A 21,915-nucleotide genomic window follows, 5' to 3' on the forward strand; every position below is an offset into this window, starting at 1 on the left:
GGAGTGGAGGTTGGGTTGGTGGGGGGTGTGGACCTGTCGAGGGAGTCACGGAGGGAGTGGTCTTTTCGGAACGCTGATAGGGGAGGGGAGGGAAATATATCACTGGTGGTGGGGTCCGTTTGGAGGTGACGGAAATGACGTCATTTATCCGAGCATCAAAGATCCGAAAAGCTCTGAAAACCAAAGGTTTTCATGGAGCGTCCAGCATCAGTCATGTCTGCATAACATCACGGGATTTTCTTAGTGGGCGAGGGCTGCAACCACTCGACTCACGTGGTGGCATGGCCCAGCACTCGGAGGCGTCAGTTGTGTATTGTATTTACTGTGCTAAATTGTTTAACTTTAGAGTGAAAATGTCAAAAAGAGGTGCAGGTACATCCATGGCTAACAATAATATAAAGAAAAGGAAGCATCTGACATTATCAATAATGCAGAAAGCAGAGTTATTGCAGAAGCTTGAACATGGTGTGGCTGTGCGGCATCTTATTGAGGAATATGGTGTCACTGTCTATGATTTGAAGAAACAGAAAGACAAGTTTCCGAAGTTTTATGGTGACAATGATGACCATAAACTAATGAAAAATAGTAAAACACTGCACAGGGCAAAAAATGAAGATCTTAACCGTGTGTTGATGGAATGGATTAGACAACAAAGAAGTGAACGTATGCCACTGACTGGTTTGATGTTCATGAAACAAGCTAGAAAATATCATAAAGAACTGAACATTAAAGGCGAATGTCAATATTCAGAAGGTTGGCTGCAGAAATTCAAGAAGTGTGATGGTGTGAAGTACCTGAAAATCTATGACAAAAAGGCTTCTGCTGACCATGAAACAGCTGAAAATTAGGTTGGTGAATTTGCCAAGCTGATATCTGACGAAAGCCTTAGTCCTGAACAAATTTACAATGCTGATGAAACAGCTCCCTACTGGCGCTATGTCCCGAGAAAAATATTAGCAATGGCTAATGAGAGAGCACCAGCAGGTTTTAAGAAAACTAAGGACTGATTAACTATTCTTGGGCGTGTCAATGCTGCAGGCAGTGATTGGGAAAAGCAAACATCCAAGATGTCTTAAACGTGTACGCAATTTGCCTGTGCATTATTATGCAAACAAGAAAGCGTGGGTAACCAGAGAAATTTCTTCTGACTGATTCAGTGAACACTTCGTACCAGCAGCACAAGCTCATTGCAGACAAGCTGGACTGGAAGAAAAGTGTAAAGTTTTATCATTTCTGGACAACTGCTCCGCACATCCCCCTGCCCAACAGCTTGTGAAAAGTAATGTTTTTGGCATTTACTTGCCCCCCGAATGTGACATCGGTATTACAGCGTTGTGACCAAGGAGTTTTGCACTCAGTGAAGAGCAAGTATAAAGACTATTTTTTAAACAGTGTGCTTGCTGCAGTCAACAGAGAGGTAGGAATTCAAGACTTCCTGAAAGAGTTTAGTCTTAAGGATGCCATTTACGCAGTTGCTAACGCTTGGAATGATGTTGATAAAGCAACATTCACAAATGCTTGGCACAGACTCTGGCCTACAACGATGTTTCTTGTAAATGAACCTGCAGATGAAGAGTTTGAAGGATTTCATGTCGCTGAAGAGAAAATTTAATCAGACGAAAGTGTAAATAAATTACATGAAGCTGACATCAAAGAAATGCTGAACATTGACAATGATGTGGCTGTCATGCATTCCTTGAACGATGGAAACATTGCTAAAATGGTTTTAAATACGGGTTCCTGTACAGATAAGTGCGAGGATAGTAGTGATGATGATGATAATGATTTATGATGATGATGATGAGTTAGTGAACACAGTTGAAAAGGTCCCCATTGACGATATGGTGAAAATGTGTGATCAGTTAATTGCTGGCCTTGAACAACGTTCATTTATCAGTGAACAAGAGGTAATTTACTCAATTAAAGAGAGATTGCTTAGACAGAAACCTATGTTAATGAGACAGATGCCTTTAAAACCGCCGCCTGCCATAGCGCTGAAGCTGTGTATGTTTGAGTTTTACCGAATGTTTTTATTGTAATGATTTTTATGGAAATAAAATGTTGCTGAATAGTTATACTCGATGTATTTCACTTATCAGTATAAATAAAGTGTGGTAGTACTTCTAGTCCACATTTATCCCACTTAGTGTCAGTATTCATACATTTTTGCTGTAGTATAGTATTTATGTTTGATTATGGGTTGCTGCCCCGCACCCTACAGGGGACACTACATTAGTTCCGAAAACCGCAAAATTCCGATTTCCGCAAAGCAGCTGGTCCCCAGTATTTCGGATAAAGGGATACGTACTGTAAAATAAAGGAAAATCAAAAGATATAGTACATTTAAAGTTGCAGAAGGCTATTGATGAGGTCCCTCATAAGAAGTTAGTGGGGAAAGTCAAAGTACATTGAATATGGGGCAATATATTAGTTTGGAGGAGTTGACAGAGAGAAAACAGAGAGAGAATAAATAGGGCTTTTTCCGAGAGGCCGGCAATGACTAATGCAGTACTGCAAAGTACAATGTTTAGGGCCCCAGCTATTCACAATCTATATATAAAAATGACCTTGATTAACCAAATGCCACACTGCCAAGTTGACTGGCAACACAAATCTGAGCAGGATTGAGAGTTGACTGGAGGATTCAAGATAATTCACATAAGTTGAGTGAATAGGCATACACAACACTACAATGTGGCTAAATGTAAAGTTATACATTTGTGTCAAAGAAAGAAAATGTATTGTTTAAATAATGATATTTTGGGAAATGTGGATACGCAAAAAGATTTAGGCATCCTTATACACAATTCAATGAAAGTAGACAGACAGGTTCAGCAAGCAATTAGGAAAGCAAATGATATATCGTTCTTCATTGCAAGAGGATTTGATTTCAGATATTGTGACATCTTACTGCAGTTATACGTGGCCTTAGTGAGACCACACTTGGAGTACTGTGTGCATTTTTGGTCTCTCTATCAATTAAATCCTTGCCATGAAGGGAGTGCATCTAATTTCAGGGTTGGCAGCACTGTCCAATGAATAGAGTTAAAAATCATACAACACCAAGTTATTGTCCAACAGGCTTAATGGAAGTACAAGCTTTCGGAGCACTGCTCCTTCGTCAGGTAGCCAGTGGAGCAGGATCACAGGACACAGAACTTAGAGTAAAAAACCAAATGGTACTTCCAAATAAACCTGTTGGACTATAATCTGGTGTGTGATTTTTTGCTTTGTCCAAGCAGTCTAACACTGACACCTCCACATCAATGAAAAGGGGTTAGTTTGACTGAGACCAATTCACAAGTTTAAAAGGATGAGAGGGGATCTGATTGAAACATATAAAATTCTAACAAGCTTGGTTAGACCATTTTCCCTTTTTGGAGAGTCCAGATCCGGGAAGGGGTCTCAGGATATTGGGTAGACCATTTAGGATTGATCTGAGGAAACATTTCTTCATTCAAACGGTCGTGAACCTATGCAATTCTATGCTACGGAAGGCTGTGAAAGCTAAGTCACTGAATATATTCAAAAAAGAGTGCACCAATTTTTGGATCTTTAAAGTGCCGAGGGGTGTGGTGAGAAAGCAGGAATATGACATTGAGATACAGGATCAACCATGATAATACTAAGTGGCAGAGTTGATTAGAAAGCTTAAATGGCTTGCTCCTGCTTCTAGTTTCTATGTTCACTTTTTTTTTCAAGGAAGCACCCTACCTAACTCATTTTAGAGACAGAACCTATCACGAATTTTAATATCACAGTTAGTAGTAAAGAAGACTAATTAAGAAAAATGAGGAATCTCGGTTACCCTAACTTTTACATCAATTGGCATGTAATACTCTAAAGTATTGAAGATTTTTAACAAAACAATTGTGCACAACACAGAACAATTAAACATAGGAGACTAAAATTGGCCTTCTGCATCCATTGAAACTGTAAGAACAATTCAGTTGATCGCATTCCCTCACTTTTCCTTATAGCTCCGCAACTCTTTAATTAATCTGCAGAAAGTCAAAGTTTTTTTTGTACAAGGTGATTTTTGACATAGTTTTATTTTTAAAAGTTACCATAAGCTTTCATTTTATTTTGTTGACCATGTAAACTGGTACCACCACGAAGTACATCATCTGACCTTCTGTGACTTTCAGTGAAATTGTTTACAAACCTTTTCACTGCACAGTTCAGCTGTTGGAATATCAAAATTCATGAGCATTCCATTCATGTTATGGATATGATATTATAGGCTTTCATTTTTGATTTGTTGGAGAAATGTTGGAAATTGATCAATCTGCCAGCAAGTTCTTGCAGTCTTGGAGCAATCCATGTCCTGTTTTCATTCTATGAAGTGGCAACACCAACTAGCTGTTGTGCTGAAATCTTTGCTGGCTCAGGTGTGAATTGGCCCATGTAACACATCACATGCTTCAATTTCTGGTGATGACCAACCATCCTGTTTGCTTTCAAGCCCCATTCTAATGAATCTTTCTCATGATCAGACCAGTGGCTAATTACTGTTTTTATGGTGCACTTCAGCCTTCGGCGTTTTCTTCGCAGAAAATTCCTCACTTTTCTATTCACTCATTAGTTTTTAATTAGTACCTAATTCCCTCAATGCAACATAGTTTTTTAATGACTCAACAAATATTACAACTTTTAACTTGAGATAAGCTGCACACTTCATTCTTTTTTTCCACAGGACCAATTTCTATTGGTCATTCACCACATATGATCTTGCCGTGCAAGTAATTTTCCAGCCCCCATGCATCTGCTTGGTCCCATTTGCCAACTATAAATGTAAGTAAAATACAGGACTTATACACTTAATGGTAAGGTCCTGGGGCATGTTGCTGAACAAAGGGACCTTGGAGTGCAGTTTCACAGTTCCTTGAAAGTAGAGTCACAGGGAGATAGCTCAGTGAAGAAGGTGTTTGGTATGCTTGCCTTTATTGGTCAGTGCATTGAGTATAGAAGTTGAGAGGTCGTGTTGCAGCTGTACAAGACATTGGTTAGGCCACTATTGGAATTCTGCAAGCATTTCAGGTCTCACTCTTATAGGAAGGATGTCATCAAACTTGAAAGAATTCAGAAAAGATTTGCAAGGATATTGCCAGGGTTGGAGGGTTTGAGCTGTAGGGACCAGCTGAAGAGACTGAGGTTATTTTCCCCTGGAGCATCGGAGGCCACGGGGTGATCTTATAGAGGTTTATAAAATCATGAAAGGCGTGGATAAGATAAATAGGCAAAGTCTTTCCTCGGGGTGGGGGAGACCAAAACTAGAGAGCATATTTTGAACGTGAGGGGAAAGATTTAAAAGGGACCTAAAGGGCAATTTTTCACACAGAGGGTGAAGCGTGCATGAAATGAGCTGTCAGAAGAAGTGGTGGAGGCCAGTAGAATTACAATATTTTCAAAGGCATCCGGATGGGGAAATGAATAGGAAGAGTTTGTAGAAGGATATGGGCCAAATGCTGGCAAATAGGACTAGATTTATTGAGAACATCTGGTCGGCATGGACGAATTGGGCCGAAGAGTCTGTTTCTGTGCTGTACATCGGAGGGTGACACCGCCAATGCAAGTATCCCATTTCTTTAAAGGATCTTGCTTATATGTCATGTATAGCAAAAGATATTGTTTTGGCACTAAAAAGATGTAATAATTTTATACAGTGAGTCAATGTACATACTTCATGCATGATAACCTCTCTCTCTCTCTGACTCAAAGGATGAACGGCTCACTCCTGCTCCTAGTTCATACGGTTGATGTTTTGTTTCTAATTAAGAACTGCAAGTCTAAAAGGTAACAGTAAAGTTTTCATAAGGGTCGCACAGGTGCAATGACCAGAATTTGTACATACAAAACTCTGTTAGCACATATCATCTCTCCCCTTGTCAAAATGCTGATGTCATTTTTTTTTGACTGATTTCACAAACCAGTAATCACTTCTCTATATTTTGGACAAATACTTGGCTTATACATTTCAGTTTGCAACTACATTACAAGCAAAGCCTTCATTTTCATAATTTCAACAACTAATTTTCTGGATGTAGGTTTGCTCGTTGAGCTGGAAGATTCATTTCCAGACGTTTCGTTACTCTACTAGGTAACATCTTCAGTGGGACTCCAGGCAAAGCACTGCTGATGATTCCTGCTTTCTATATATATGTTTTGGTTTCTTTGGGTTGGTGGTGTAATTTCCTGTGGTGATGTCATTTCCTGTTCTTTTTCTCAGGGGTGGGTGGTAGATGGTGTCTATCTCGATGCGGTTGTTGATAGAGTTCCAGTTGGAGATGAAGATGTTACCTAGTAGGGTGACGAAACATCTGGAAATGAACCTTCCAGCTCAGCAAGCAAACCTACATCCAGAACCTCAAACTGAGCTCCAAATCTTCTCAAAACTCGCTAATTAATTTTCTGTTGATTGGAGAACAATTTGGCTTTCAAATTCAATAGCAAAGTTATGAAAAGACTAAATTTAACAAATTACATGTTGTGAACAGAACTGAAATGTATCTCAATACAGCTTTCTAATAACTTTCAACAGAGAAGCGAGGATACAACAGAACCTAACTCTCATGGTTTCCCCAGCAGTACAAGTTGGATCAGTGTATTAGAAGCGAAATGTAGAAATCACTAATTTTAAAAAAACAAGTCCCTTACTCTTATCTACTTGAAAAATGTTCTAATATTACAAACTTTATTTGCGGTGAGCTTTTCCTTGATATAGATTTTGCATTGTTACTCGATTGTCTAAAGTACAAAATGCAAATACACCAATGACAGTTTACTTTTACTATCTGCATACTCACTGTGGTCCTCAATAGCACAACTTCAGCCTCCTTGAGAGATGTCTGGGTACATGTTGCCTTCACACTCCATTCAGGCATCCAATAAAGTAGCAGGAGAAGGAAACCACCAGTGCAGATAACGCCAATTGCAACTAGAATCAGCTTCCAAAGGCATTGTTTATAACCATAAATCTCCTGCAACAAACAAAGTAATTAGCTGCTTATAGGGAACATTATTCGATATTCAACATTAGCATGCTGCAAATCTTTTTGAAGAGATCTAAAATTCAGCATGTTTGAAACTGAAGCCATGTCAGTTTCTAGATGCTCCAGGAGTTTGGATTACTCATAAAATTTTCATAAAGTCCATGCTGCTCCGCTTTGAATACTTGCTCCTAAGTCCAACTAAGTACTCCCATCTTTGATCTTAACCTTCATAAAAGTTTGGAAAGAATGAACATTTACAAACTAAAGTGGACAAGGTACAGGGAACCGAAACATAGAAAACAGATGCAGGAGTAAGCTATTCGGACCTTTGAGCCTGCACCATAATTCAATATGATTGTGGCTGATCATGCAATCTCAGTACCCCATTACCGCCCTCTCCCATACCCCTTGAATCCTTTAACTGCAAGGCCACGTCCAGCTCCTTCTTGAATATATCTAATGAACTGGCCCCAACAGCTTCATGTGGGAGAGAATTCCACGGGTTCACATCTCTCAGTGAAGAAATTCTTCCTCATCTCAGTCCTGAATAGCTTACCCGTTATTCTTAGACTGTGACCCCCAAGTTCTGGACTTCCCCAACATCGGGAACATTCTTCCTGCATCTAGCCTGTCCAGTCCCGTCAAGACTTTATATGTTTCTATGAGATACCCCCCTTATTTTTCAAAATTCCAGTGAACACAAGGCCAGTCGATCAGTCTTTCCTCATATGTCAGTTCTATCATCCCAGGAATCAGTATGTGAAATGTTCACTGGACTCCCAAAAGACAAATCAGTACTATAGTAATTGTAGCTCACACCATTAATTCCCACATACTGGACAGTTGCTGAAGACTGGCATTTGAAGGATGTTACTTAGTGTGATAATATACAAACTGTTCTCACTTTCCACCCTGCTGAACTCTCCATCCAAAGGATAAGAAGCTGTCATTTCCACCGTATCCAGCAAAATCCCAGATATATATTCCCGGTCTCTCAATTTTTAGCATTTCACAAAGACTATTCCTTTTGGAACACCCTGATCCACTCCTCCTCCACTCCCACAGCTGCCCTGTCTCTCTCTCCCCTACAGACCCATACTTTCAGGCAGACCCTCTCTCATATGCTCACACATGCACCCTCTCACAGACTTATACCCCTTTCCACTCACACTCATACACATACACACACTCTCTCACAGACACTCATAAAACCCCCACATGCACACATACACATATGAGTTTGTTGGGTGAATTTGTACTTGCAGAATTACATTTTACTTTGCTCAAAAACTGCATGAATCCATGTATGATTCTGTAAATCCATTTTTTGGATTAGAATCAGTCTGACCATTGTGGCACAGACAGTCTCACACAGGGCAGCTCACACTTTAACTGCATTATCTGGACCGACATGACAGCAATTGTTAAAGTTCACTTGAGAATGTAACTTTTAAATGTTCTGCGACTTAAATATGAAAGAACTGAAACCAACATGTTCATTCTAAAAGATGAGACACTTAACAAACAATCCAGGTCTCTTTCAATATATAATTTCAGTTACATCACACTGTAAACTTTTGGTATAAATTTTGTGTCTTACAACTTTATACTCCACAACCACCTGATGAAGGAGCAACGCTCTGAAAGCTAGTGCTTCCAAATAAACCTGTTGGACTATAACCTGGTGTTGTGTGATTTTTAACTTTGTGCACCCCAGTCCAAAACCGGCATCTCCAAATCATGACTTTCTATTTTGGTCTCCTTATGCCTGGCTTAGGAATCTGCTGCATACAACAGTTCGGCTGTTATCTGCTGCACAGAACTCCAAGAGCCCTACGAAATGTTTCAAATGTTCCACATTTTCTGCCTAACCAATAGGTTAACTCCAGTTTACAAATGATGAACAACAGAACCCAAAGGACCTTTTCATTCCCCAGGATCATGTGCCTCTTATGGCTTGCACTAGTCAATCAGAGCTCCATCATTCACCTGTCTGTGGGTACTTTCTAGCTGATCTCTGCGAAAAGATGGCCACATGCTTTACTGCTTCGTGATCTCCCAAATCTCCATAACTGGTGTGCGGAACAGGTGAGCTTACCTGGCCTTCAGTCACTGGTACAAACATAGAAATGTCTCCATGTCAATGCCCAAATCTGTGAGCCTAATGATTCACCAAGCTGTGGAATTCCACCAACCAACTCAGTCTCATCACCAAGCAAACACAGATTGATTCACAAAAAAAAATAGAAATTGCTGGAAAAAAGCAGCAGGTCTGAAAGCTCCGGTATAGAGAAATCAGAGTTAACGTTTCAGTTCTAATGACCTTTCTTCGGAACTAGTCGACTAACAACAGATTGACATCGCTGTTCATAAGAAAGATAGTGTTACTTTTGGTCTCATTATTTAAACTGGGATATCATTACATTCAAAGCAGTTCAGAGAAGATTCACTTACGTTGATTCTGAGGATGAAGAAAGGTTGGATCTCAAGTCATTGCAGTTTAGAAGAATGAGAGGTGATCTTATTAAAACAAATAAAATTCCAAGGGAGAAGATGCTGAGGATCTTTCCTCTCACAGAGAAATTTATTACTTGGACTCACAGTTCAAAAATAAGATTAGGACAGCGATAAGGGTGGATTTCGTCTCCCATAGCTTTATTCATCTTTAAAATTCACTTCTGAAAAGCAATGGAGGCTGGGTCCTTGAATAGATTTAAAACTGAGCAAGAGTTCTGATTGGCAAGTGAGTTGGGGATAGGCAAGAAAGTAGAGGTAATGCCGCAATCGGATCTGCCATGATCATATTAAATGATAAGAGCAGACTCAATGGGCAGAATAGTCTACTCCAACTCCTATTTCCTTTGACCTTATATTCTAAATACAAGTGGGAGAAATATTAAGCTTTCAGTTCACCACAGTGTGAATTGCAAGAGTGTGCTGTGCAACAGATGGTTGAGGTCCTCAATGAATATTTCTCCTCTGTTTATCATGGAGAAAGACATGAAGATTTGGGAACTTGGGGAAGTTAGTGGTCATTTCTTGAGAACAGTCCCTATCACAGTAGAGGTGGTGTTGGACGTATTAAAATGTATGAAGGTGGATAAATTTCCTAGTCCTGATCAGATACAGCCTAGAAAACTGCAAGAGGCTAGAGAAGAAATTGCGGGGGCCTTGGCTGATATTTTTCTTCAACATTAGCCACGGGTAAGGTCCTGTAAGACTGGAGGGTAGCGAATGTTGTGTCCTTATTCAAGAGGGTTGCAAAGAAAAACGTGGGAACTATAGATCAGTCAGCCTAACAAATATACTGGGTAAGTTAATTGAAAAGTTTCAGAGCTAAGATAGACATGCATTTGGAAAAATAGGGTTTGATTAGGAATAGTCAGCATGGCTTTGTGCATGGGAGATCATACCTCACAAATTTGTTAAGAGGTCTTTGATGAAGTGACCAGGAAGGTGATGAAGGCAGGGCTGTAAATGTAGTCTGTACAAATTTCAGTAAGGCCTTTGACAAGGTTTCACATGGCAAACTGCTGGAAGATTAGGTCACATGAAATCCAGGGGGAGCTGGCAAATTGGATGCACAATTGGCTTGATGGTAGGACAGTAATTGTGGAAGGATGCTTGTTGGAATGGAGGCCTGTGACTAGTGGAGTGCCTTAGGGATCAGAGCTGGGCCCAATGCTGTTTGTTGTCTACATCAATGATTTGGATGAGAATATACAAGGCATGATTAGTAAGTTTTCAGATGACACTAAAATAGGCGGTATCGTGGACAGTGAGGAAAGTCATCAGAAATTGCAGCAGGAAGTGCTGGGGAAGTGGGCTGACAAATGGCAAATGAAGCTTAATACAGATAAGTGTGAGGACTTGCATTTTGGAAAGCCAAATTAAGGTAGGAGTGTCATGGTGAATGGCACGGTGTTAAGGAGTATAATGGAACAGAGGGACTTTGGAGTTCAGGTGTACAGTCTCTGAAAGTGGAGTCACAGGTAGAAAGGGCAGAAAGTAGGCTTTAAGCACACTGGCCTTCATCAGTCAGGGCATTGAGTACAGATGTTGGGAATGTATGTTGCAGTTGTACAGGATGTTGGTGAGGCTGCATTTGGAGTATTGTGATCAGATTTGGTCACCTTGCTATTAGAAAGATGCTACTAAACTGGAAAGAGCGCAAAACAAATGTAGAAGGATGTTGCCAGGACTCAATGGTCTGAGTTATAAGGAGAGACTGGACAAGCTAGTACTTTATTTTACAAGCATAGGAGATTGAGGGAGGATCTTATATAAGCGTATGAGATCATGAGAGGCCTGGATAGGGTGAATGCACTCAATCTTTTTCCCAGGGTTGGGGATTTGAGAACGAGAGGGCATCAGTTTAAAGTTGGAGGGGAAAAAATAAAAAAGCTGCTAGTACGCATGTGGAATGAGCTATCAGCGGAAGTGGTTGAGGCGGGTACATTAACAACATTTAAAAGGCATTTGGACAAATACATGGATAGGAAAGGTTTAGAAGGATACGGGCCAAGTGCAAGGAAATGGGGTTTGCGTGGACGGACATTTGAGGGGTTAAATGTTCTTTTCCTATGCTCTAATTAGCATGTAAACTAAAATTGTGTACAAAGATATCTTTCTCTGTACCATAATAAGCAGAATTCACTGATTCAGTAAACATGTTCACTCAATCTACTCACGAAGTGTTGTGGTTTACAAGCAAAACATGACTTTTGATTGCAACTATTATAAAGAGAAAACGACAAGGGAAAGTGGTCTTAAGGATAATAAGGACTTTAAAAATGTAATAAAATTGTCAAAGTCCATTGGGCCAGAACTTAAGTAGAGGGAAGTTTTACGTGTTTTATGTGTTGGATGAAATGCATTTAAAGTGATAGAATCCAAATTTCATTCTACATTCAATCCCACTTACAAACAAATTATAGCCAAATAGTACAAAAATGTGCTCAAGACAGGAAACTGCAAATCTGAACTATAAAATCCTATTTGGAACAGAACAGTGTGTGTGAGAAGTCCACTAGAATAATTTAGTGTTACGTGTTATTACAAACAGTTGCCTTTCGTAGTACTAACATAAACTATCAACATACAACCTCATAAAAATGTCATAAATAAGAAATCAAATGAGGTTACTATATCCCCAATTAGAATGTAAACACTGTAACATGAATAGCTGCAACCTTTCCCTCGTCAATTCTGCCCCAGGTTTCGAACCTATTCCTCCTTATAATTAAGATGTACAAAATCACGTGAATAATTGGAAATAATTTAATACAAAATTTAATAAAAAACAATGCCTTCAGTCCATAGAACCGATTTACAAATTTAATCACTGAGCAAAGATTTTACAACAGTACTCACATACCTAAAATCCACAAGTTTATATTAGAGGCTTCTAAAAACGAAGAAGAACCAGTGAAATTACACCTTAGAAAGTGCACAACTGTGAACTTTAAATTGATTTTTTTTTAAAGTCAGTTAAAATGTATAATTTGTTCCACAGACTTTTGAAAAAAAAGTTATAAGGAGGAACATAAAAAAGTCAGAACCTGAATAGATAATGAACTATCACTTTTTTGTTTACCATCTCATCTTCTTTCTCTTTGTTGATAAAATTCTTCTCTTCTTTAGCCATTTTGTTTCATAAACTCAGCTTCTCTTATTCGATTACTGTTAAAACAAAAAAAAGTCCAGAATATTAATGATGGAAGTTTTGCATGCTAAAATACGTAACTGGTTAACTAAAATATTATAAGATGAATACTATACAGAGAATGAATAGATCCATATTCCAAGTTACGGATCTGATGTACATCCACAATTACCATAAAGTCTGTACAAGTTTACAAATAGCTTTATGTCTTTGGAAAATTAAAATGCATGTATAGTTCAAATATGTCCTATCCTGAGCTAATTAACAAAAATCATTTTATCTAACCAAATTAAACATTCCACATAACAGCAAAATATCTACTGTTTCAAGACATTCAAAAGTTGTAACAATATCATTTATTCATTGCCATACCCTATTGTTTACCCCATTGTTCAGTTAACATTAAGAAGTTTTACATTGTTGGCTAAACTATACTTCAACAGCCCACTTGCTGGACAATTTACAACAGTATGTATATCCCATTTCCCCCAGCTGCCAAATCCTCTCATAATTAAAAAGATGTGCAATAATTTACCTTTGAAGTAGCTTTGCAAACTGAAACTAAACTGCTAATAATAATTGAAAGAAATGTAATCTATGGTTAATTGCTACTTACAGAAATTTTAGGTTCATATAAAGAACGTTTTCATTCTTCAGATAGTTTAGCTACACTCACAGTTTGAGGCTACATGTATTCTGCTTGATATCTGAGATCAAACATTAGCTATACTAAGTACTACCACAAAGTAGCTGCTTTGTAAGACTGGTTTTCTCTTTAACTCATTTCAAACACAATAGGAGCACTACATTTGGCAAAGATGTTTCAAAGATTCAAACAATATATGTCAACAGTTACAATTATACAGAGGATGTACTCCAGTCTTATTATACTCTAATGGAGCCTTCCTTATTCCTTGATGCATGCAACACCACAAAATCAATGATACAGGTTCCGTGGGCATGAGGTCAACCTGATTGTATCTGTAAACTGATGGCCTATAGGTTATATGTTTCTGACCAAGCCCTTCCTAGCATTTTAAGTAATCTCATTTGCACAGTACTTCATATTTTATTGTAAAACAAAAGCAACTTATTCCTTGTAGGAGAGGGAAAAATGGGAAGCGATTCAAATTAACCAAAACACACCAACAGAAAATGACTACAACATTTCCAAGAATCAGTATGCCACATTATATTTTTACACATGAATTTTATGCTTAGGTTGTGGGCAAGTTTATTGCTGGGAATGGCATTGCGTCAATTATAAGCTAACATCTGAACCAAGGTATCCTTTGGTTAAGTACAGGTTGCTCTGCTATAATTAATTCGCATTTCTTCAATGCAAATTCGCTGTAACCTGATTGATGAATTGGGGACGCTGTTTGTAAAGCGTGAACTTTTAAAACGTGCTGGCTGTAGTGCGATTACATCGCCAACACTAAGCACTATTTCCAAAGTGCGATTTTTCTATAACGCGGGACTGCACAAGAACTGACTGCACGCAGATTTTGCTCAAATCCAGAAGTATTTGACCTTTCTGCATCAGTGCCACATTTGCCAATTCAAAACCTGTTTATCCCATTCCCTGTCTTGATGAAAGAGCCAATTTTGTGCAGATGTAGTTCTGCGCCAATATAGCTCAGAATTTGATGAAAATTAGTGGTGCTGGAAGAGCACAGCAATTCAGGCAGCATCCGAGGACAGGCAAAATCGACGTTTCGGGCAAAAGCCCTTCATCAGGAATAAAGGCAGAGAGCCTGAAGCATGGAGAGATAAGCTAGAAGAGGGTGGGGGTGGGGAGAGAGTAGCATAGAGTACAATAGGTCAGTGGGGAAGGAGATGAGAGGAGGAAAACTTCTTCAAGGCAGGCATCCTTGCAAGAGGATTCGCAGTAGGGTTAAAATCAACGAGGTAAAAACAATGACTGCAGATGCTGGAAACCAGATTCTGGATCAGTGGTGCTGGCGCTCTGCTAGGAGGCGCCCAGTCTCCCCAATGTAGAGGAGACCGCATCGGGAGCAACGGATACAATAGATGATATTAGTGGATGTGCAGGTAAAACTTTGATGGATGTGGAAGGCTCCTTTAGGGCCTTGGATGGAGGTGAGGGAGGAGGTGTGGGCACAGGTTTTACAGTTCCTGCGGTGGCAGGGGAAAGTGCCAGGATGGGAGGGTGGGTCTATCCATTTGTCTAATTTTTCTGGTCACACTTCAAGTTCATTGGAGATAACCAAGGAGAAATCCACTCAGCACAGAATAGCCTGTCATGTTTTCCATGATACTTGCTGCCTTATTTCAGGAGTTAAAACTCCCCAAAACACTTTCACAGTGATCGAGGCAAGTATACATGGTACATGCGAAGCTAGTATGCCCAGTTCAGTTTCTAAGAGGGCAGCATGTCAGATGATTGGGACAAGACATACAAGGGGAAGTATGGCATCAAATAGGTAAGAGGAGTGTGCCGATTGGATTTGAGGGTCTTTTTTGCAGGGGGTCAAACAGATCCAGCCAGGTGAGCTGGCAAGAATCAAGTCAGGGAGTGCAGACCATCCTTCACTTAGTGGAAGCATAATTGGTGGAATCAATGATGTACCAGGAGGGGGAGATTTTTAAGTTAGACTAAGCTTTTAATTCTCTAGCTTTTCCTGGGTAAGTATCAAGTTTAATTACAAAGTCATAGAGATGTAGAGCATGGAACAGACCTTTGTCAACTGTCATACTGACCAGACTTCCCAATCTGACCTAGTCCCATTTGCCAGCATTTGGCCCATAACTCTCTTAAACCCTTCTTATTCATATACCTATCCAGATGCTTTTTAAATGTTGCAATTGTACCAGCTTCCACCACTTCTCTGGCAGTTCAATCCATACATGCACCACCCTCTGCATAAAAAAGTCGCCCCTCAGGTCCCTTTTAAAATTTTTCCCTCTCACCCTAAAGCTATGCCCTCTAGTTCTTGACTCCCCCACCCCAGGTAAAGGATCTTGGCTATTTACCCTACCCCGCATGATTTTAGAAACCTCTATAAGGTCACCCCTCAGCCTCTCTCGCTCCAGGGAATCTCCGACTTAATGGACAATATCGAAGAGTCGCAGAGCAAGGGGAATTGTCCAACTGGAAAATTCGATTTTCTGGGCATCTCCCATTGAGTTAGCTGTACCAGAATTCTGCACGGTCCTGATGTGCAATTCTTGCTTGTCTTGCTTTAATAATTCCCTGGCCTTCAAAATATATAAGCCAATGTTTCCTGTAAATTTTGAGGCTTAAGGTCTCACAGATGAGATGCACGATTCAGTTACTTTAAGTAACAATATGTGCATGGCAGCAAAAAGAAAATCTGAAGGAGCTACATAATTGAACCGGCATCCATGTAAAACATTAGTGGAGTGATTGGCTCCAGTCCCTAGCATTTTGCAGCATACACCAATAATGTAGACTTAAAAGTTGGATGAAGTCAAAACGTTTGCAGAAAATACAAAAATTGTGAGGAAGAAATCTGTATGCAGTAAGAAAATCTCAGATTGGTCAGTTGGGCAAAACATCATTTCTGAAGAAGTGTGAATAATGTTTTGGGTGATGACAGACAAAGTAAGAGACCATATAATGGCAAATTTCTGAATTGTGTATAGGGACACAGGGGTTTGCAGCGCATGTCCACAGATCCCTAAAGGTAGCAGAATAAGCAGATATAATGACCAAGACTATATATACCTTCCTTTATTGTTGAGGCACAGAGTATAAAACAGGGAGATTAAACTAGAATATATAATTAGTATTTAGGCTACAGATCAAGTAATATATATAGTTAAGGTCACCATGTTGCAGAAAGGATGTGAATGCACCAGAGAGGGTATAGAACAGATTTAAGACGACGATGCCAGACATAGAAAAGTTGTAACTATTAGGGAAAGTATATATTACATTTTCCATTTAGGGGGAGGAAGAGAAGGGTAGATTGAACACTAGTGTTTGAAACTAAAATAAAGGCAATTACAGAGCATGAATACATAGCTTGTTTACATTAACTGGGAGACTAGGTTAAGAAGTAAGCCTGTAGAGATCAAGTGGCAGACATTGTAGCATAACATGTTGTATAAGTTAATAGTTCTTAAAAGGCTAATACTGGAGACCACTTTAAGTTGTACCCAACCTGATGATAACATATAATCTTCAGCAGGGAATATAACTCTGGATCTCAAAGAGATCTATGTCACCTATGTCATCCAACACATTAGTAACAGTGTCTAACTAGATAATGTATCTTGTATCGAATTACTATCATGCAATAAACTAAAACTTAAGAGCCTCTTTTTATTAAAACTCACTGTGGTTGGTTCTCTGCAATGGAAACTAAATAGGCCCTAAGACCAAGTCAAGGAAAGAGGAATGGTGGTAGCAAACTTTAACCCATAGATACCACAGCACACACCATCCATGGCTAAGTAAAGAAATTAAAGATAGTATCAAACTGAAAGAAAAAAGCATATAAATTCATAAAAGCCCACGACAAAATTAACCCACCTACATGCCTCTGTTTTAAATCCAAATTCTAAAAAATGTATTGCACACGCCTCTCTTCACAATTGTTGAGTAAAATCAAAGACCAGAGACATCTCAAAGTTCACAAGGATGGTGTTAGAACCACAACAAAAAAATGGTTTTCAGAATATTAAGAACATGTTGATGCCCATGGATGTCCTGGACCTCTACAATCTGTCTATTGCAATCATAACATCAGAATGAGGCACCCTGTGCCTCAACAACCATATTCTGATTTAATTTTACATACAGTTTGAAAGGGAGAAGATTGGATATAAGACTAACATGTTTAATCTAAATTATAGCAACTATGTGGCCTTGAAAGCTGAGCTCGCTGAAGTGAAGTGAAATACTAGACTAAGAGATGGACCAATAGAGATGCAGTGGCAGATATTTAAGAAGATATTTCCAAATACTTAAATATGTTCCTACTTAAATATGTTCTTTTAAAACAAATATTCTAAAGGGAGGACCTACCATCTTGTGGTTAACTTAAGTCGTTGAGTTAAACTTGATGAGAAACCATTTGACTGCACAAAGATGAGTGGCAAGTCACATAATGGTCAGAAGATTTTAAAAAATCGAATGACAAAAAAAAAATCAGAAGGAATAAAATACAGAGACAGGAAGCTAGCTAAAAATGGTAAAAATCAATAGCAAGAGTTTCTTCAGGTGTTCAAAAAAGAAAAGTTGTGAAAGTGAGTGTTTGTCCTTTATAGAGAGAGTGCAGAGTTAATCATAGCTAATAAGGAAATAGCACATGAAATGAACAAATATTGGGCTTGTCTTCACTATGGAGGAAACAAAAATAAATTACAGTAATATCTGTAACTCAGGAAGAGAGTGAAATGATAATCATTAGAAAAGTGATATTATGCAAACTGATGGAGCAGCTGGCTGACAAATCTCTAGATCTAGGCAGATTGTATCCTACAGTCTTAAAAGACATAGGTAAAGAACCAGTTGATCCATAGATGTTAAATTTCCGTAACTCCCTAGATTCAGGTAAGGTTCCATTAGACTGGAAAATAGCAAATATAACCCCTCTATTGCAAAAGGATTGGAAGAGAGAGGGAGACAGAAAACAGGCAACTGTAAGACAGTTAGTTTGATGTCGATATTGCAGAAATGTCATTAAAAATGTGGCCAGGCTGTGGAGGAGCCAGTGTAGTACTTGGGTGGGCAATGTTAAAAATCACACAACACCAGGTTATAGTCCAACAGGTTTATTTGGAAGCACTAGATTTCGGAGCGCCGCAATCACCTGATGAAGGAGCAGCACTCCAAAAGCTGGTACTTCCAAATAAACCTGTTGGACTACCATGTGGTGTTGTATGATTTTTAACATTAAAAAGGTTATAACTGGAATTAGAAAAACTCAACATAATCAAGAACATCCAGCACGTTTGTGAAAGGGAAATCATATTAAACGAATAGTTTGTGCTGGATAAAGGGCAGCCTGTAGACATGTCATCCTTTGATTTCCAGATGCATGTGATAAGGTGCCACATCAAAGGCTGTAATATAATAGCATAAACAGAAGATTGGCTAGCTGGCAAAAAAGAGAGTATATGCAAATAAATGGGTCTTTGTGCAATTAGCAGAATATGACAAGTGGAATGCTGAAGGTTCTGTGCTCGGGCATCACATTTTTATAATTTATATCACCAACTTGGGCGAGGGGAGAGAACACTTGGTAGCCAAATTTACAGATGACACAAAAATAGGTATGATGTGGAGGTGTTGGTTTTGGACTGGGATGGGCAAAGTTAACAATCACACAACACCAGGTTATAGCCCAAAAGGTTTATTTGGAAGTACAAGCTGCTCCTTCGTCAGGTAGCTAGTGGGGCAGTATCATAGGACACAGAAGTTATAGTGAAAGATCATAACGTCATACAACTGATACATTGAACAAACCTAGATTGCTGTTAAGTCTTTAATCACTCAGAATGGGTTGCAGGTTTCGATTTATTAATAGGTAAATCCCAGAACTTCTTTCAAGTACATTCCCAAGATAACTTAAGGTTTTATAAAAAAATGTCTCAGTTCAGACAATGCGCTAAAGGTTAGAGTCTGTCTGTAGTCCAACCTTGAGTCAGACCAGTTCTACTTCCAAAGTAGGAATTTATAAAATGTCACATGGACTGACAGCCTACTGTGTGCTTTTTGAGCAAAATAGAATGTATCTGCAAATACAAATCTGCAAATGAAAATTCAACCCATAGACTTATGTGTGTGTGTGTGTGTGTCTACATGCGTGAGGGAGAGAAAGTGAGAGAGAGAGAGAGAGAGTGTGTGAGTGTGTGAGTACGTACACATGCGTGCGCAAGTGTGACAGAGCACATGGCTATGAGAAGGTTTGCGTATGAGAGTGAGTGTGCGGGCATGTGTGCGTGTCTGAGGGAGAACATGTGCATGAGGGAAGGTCTGCGTGAGTTTGATCATGTGTAACAGCGTGTGTGTGTAGTGTAGTGGGGTCACATGTAGTGTGGCATGAACCCAAGATCCCAGTTGAGGCCATCCTCATGGATACCAAACTTGGCTATCAGCCTCTGAAGGTCGACTCTGCATTATTGCATATCCCGAAGTCTGCCTTGGAAAACGGTCACCCACAGATCCTAGGTCGAATGTCTTGACCGCTGAAGTCTTCCCCGACTGGGAGGGAACATCCCTGTCTGGCGATTGTGGCGCATTCATCTGTTGTTGTAGCATCTGTTTGGTCTCGCCAAAGTACCATGCCTCGGGACATCCTTGGTATGAGATTGACAACATTGGCCGAGTCACATGAGTACCTGATGCACATGTGGTGGGCAATGCCTCTACGTGCAATAGTAATATCCATGTCCACACTCTAATACATTTTGCAATGGTTACCATGACAGGGTTGTATGGTGTTGTGGTTAAAGTCCTGAAGGCAGAGCGGTTTGCTGTTAACACTGGTCTGTTTAAGGCTTGGCAGTTGTTTAAAGGCAAGAAGTGGAGGTGTAGGGAAGATCTTGGCGTGGTTCTCATCCTCGTTAGAACATAGGTAAAAACAATGAATGCAGATGCTGGAAACCAGATTCTGGATTAGTGGTGCTGGAAGAGCACAGCAGTTCAGGCAGCATCCGAGGAGCAGTGCTCCTCGGATGCTGCCTGAACTGCTGTGCTCTTCCAGCACCACTAATCCAGAATCTCGTTAGAACATAGAACAGTACAGCATAGTATAGGCCCTTCGGCCCATGATGTTGTGCCGAGCATTAATCTTAATCTAAGATCAACCTAATCTGCAAACCCCTCAATTAATGCTGTCTATGGGATTGTTGAGCAGTCACTTAAATGTCCCTAATGTCTCTGACTCTACTATCACCAGTGGCAATGCTTTCCACGCACCCACCATTCTCTGCGTAAAGAACCTACCTCTGACATCTCCCCTATATTTTCCTCCAATCACCTCAAAAATTATGATTCCGCATGACAGCCATTTCTGCCTGGGGAAAAGTGTCTGGCTATCTACTCTGTCTATGCCTATCATTACCTTGTACACCTCTATCAAGTTACCTCTCTTCTTTCTTCTCTCCAGTGCTCACTCAACCTTGCTTCATAAGACAAGCCCTCCAATCCAGGCAACATCCTGGTTAATCTCCTCTTCTTCCTCTCTTAAGCATCTGCATCCTTCCTATAATGAGGCGATCGGAACTGGACATAATATTCCAGGTGTGGTCTAATCAGGCTTTTATAGAGCTGCAGTAAAACCTCGTGGTTCTTAAACTCAATCCTCCTGTTAATGAAAGCCAAAATACCATACGCCTTCTTGACAACCCTATCAATTTGGTGGCAACTTTGAGGGATCTATGTACGTGGACTCCAAAATCCCACTGGTCCTCCCAAGTGACAAGAATCCTGTCTTTAACCCTGTATTTAGCATTCAAATTCGACCTTCCAAAATAAATCACTTCGCACTTATCCAGGTTGTACTCCATCTGCCACTTCTCAGCCCAGCTCTACATCTTATCAAGGTCTTGTTGTAGCTTGCAATAACCCTCAATACGTTTTTCCTGTCCATGAGCAGCGGGAGATAGAGCGGTGACCAGAAGGTTGCCGGGAAGGTAAGGACTTAGTATATAGTTATCAGCAGCTGAACCCAAGATACTACATGTGTAGTATCTCCCTCACGCACCCCTTCCTCTAACCAGAAGAAAAGGACTCTGTAAAGTAAGGCTTTCTTTTCCTTTTCTTTCATATGTTGAAGTGCATTGTTTAGTTTTAGTTAGTTGATATAAAGCTAAGGGGACTTCAGACCCGTGGCATGAGTCTCTTGCTTGATGTGGGAGCTCAGGGACAGGGCTGACATCCCTGACTCTTATACTCGCAAGAAGTGTGTCCAGCTGCAGCTCGTGTTTGACCGCATGACGGCTCTGGAGCTACGGATGGACTCACTGTATAGTATCCGCGATGCTGAGGAAGTCGTGATAGCACATTTAGTGAATTGGTCACACTGCAGATTAGAATTGCTGAGGGAGACAGTGAATGGGTGACCATAAGGCAGAGAAAGAGTAGGAAGGCAGTGCAGGTATCTCCTGTGGTCATTTCCCTCCAAAACAGGTATACCGTTTTGGATACTGTTGTGGGGAGATGGCTGACCGGAGAGGGCAGCAGTTGCCAGGATCATGGCACTGTGGCAGGCACTGCTGTTCAGAAGGACGGGAAAAAGACTCATAGGGCCATAATCATAG

At 39.9% G+C, this 21,915-nt stretch overlaps 1 protein-coding gene across 5 annotated transcripts in view; it reads right to left on the reverse strand.

Moving 5' to 3' along the window:
• LOC122555960 (polyamine-transporting ATPase 13A3-like) overlaps positions 1 to 21,915 on the reverse strand; it is a 189,421-nt gene that overhangs the window by 161,825 nt on the left and 5,681 nt on the right. For all 5 annotated transcript variants that reach the window (XM_043702270.1, XM_043702271.1, XM_043702273.1 and 2 more), the window contains exons 2-3: positions 12,589 to 12,674; positions 6,807 to 6,980 (exon numbers count right to left, since the gene is read on the reverse strand). In XM_043702270.1, coding sequence (XP_043558205.1) covers positions 6,807 to 6,980; positions 12,589 to 12,639 — 225 coding nt within the window. In that variant the 5' untranslated portion in view covers positions 12,640 to 12,674. The remainder of the gene's footprint in view (positions 1 to 6,806; positions 6,981 to 12,588; positions 12,675 to 21,915) is intronic.

The sequence above is a fragment of the Chiloscyllium plagiosum genome, chromosome 13 (assembly GCF_004010195.1).
Source record: "Chiloscyllium plagiosum isolate BGI_BamShark_2017 chromosome 13, ASM401019v2, whole genome shotgun sequence".
NCBI classification, from domain to species: Eukaryota; Metazoa; Chordata; class Chondrichthyes; order Orectolobiformes; family Hemiscylliidae; genus Chiloscyllium; species Chiloscyllium plagiosum.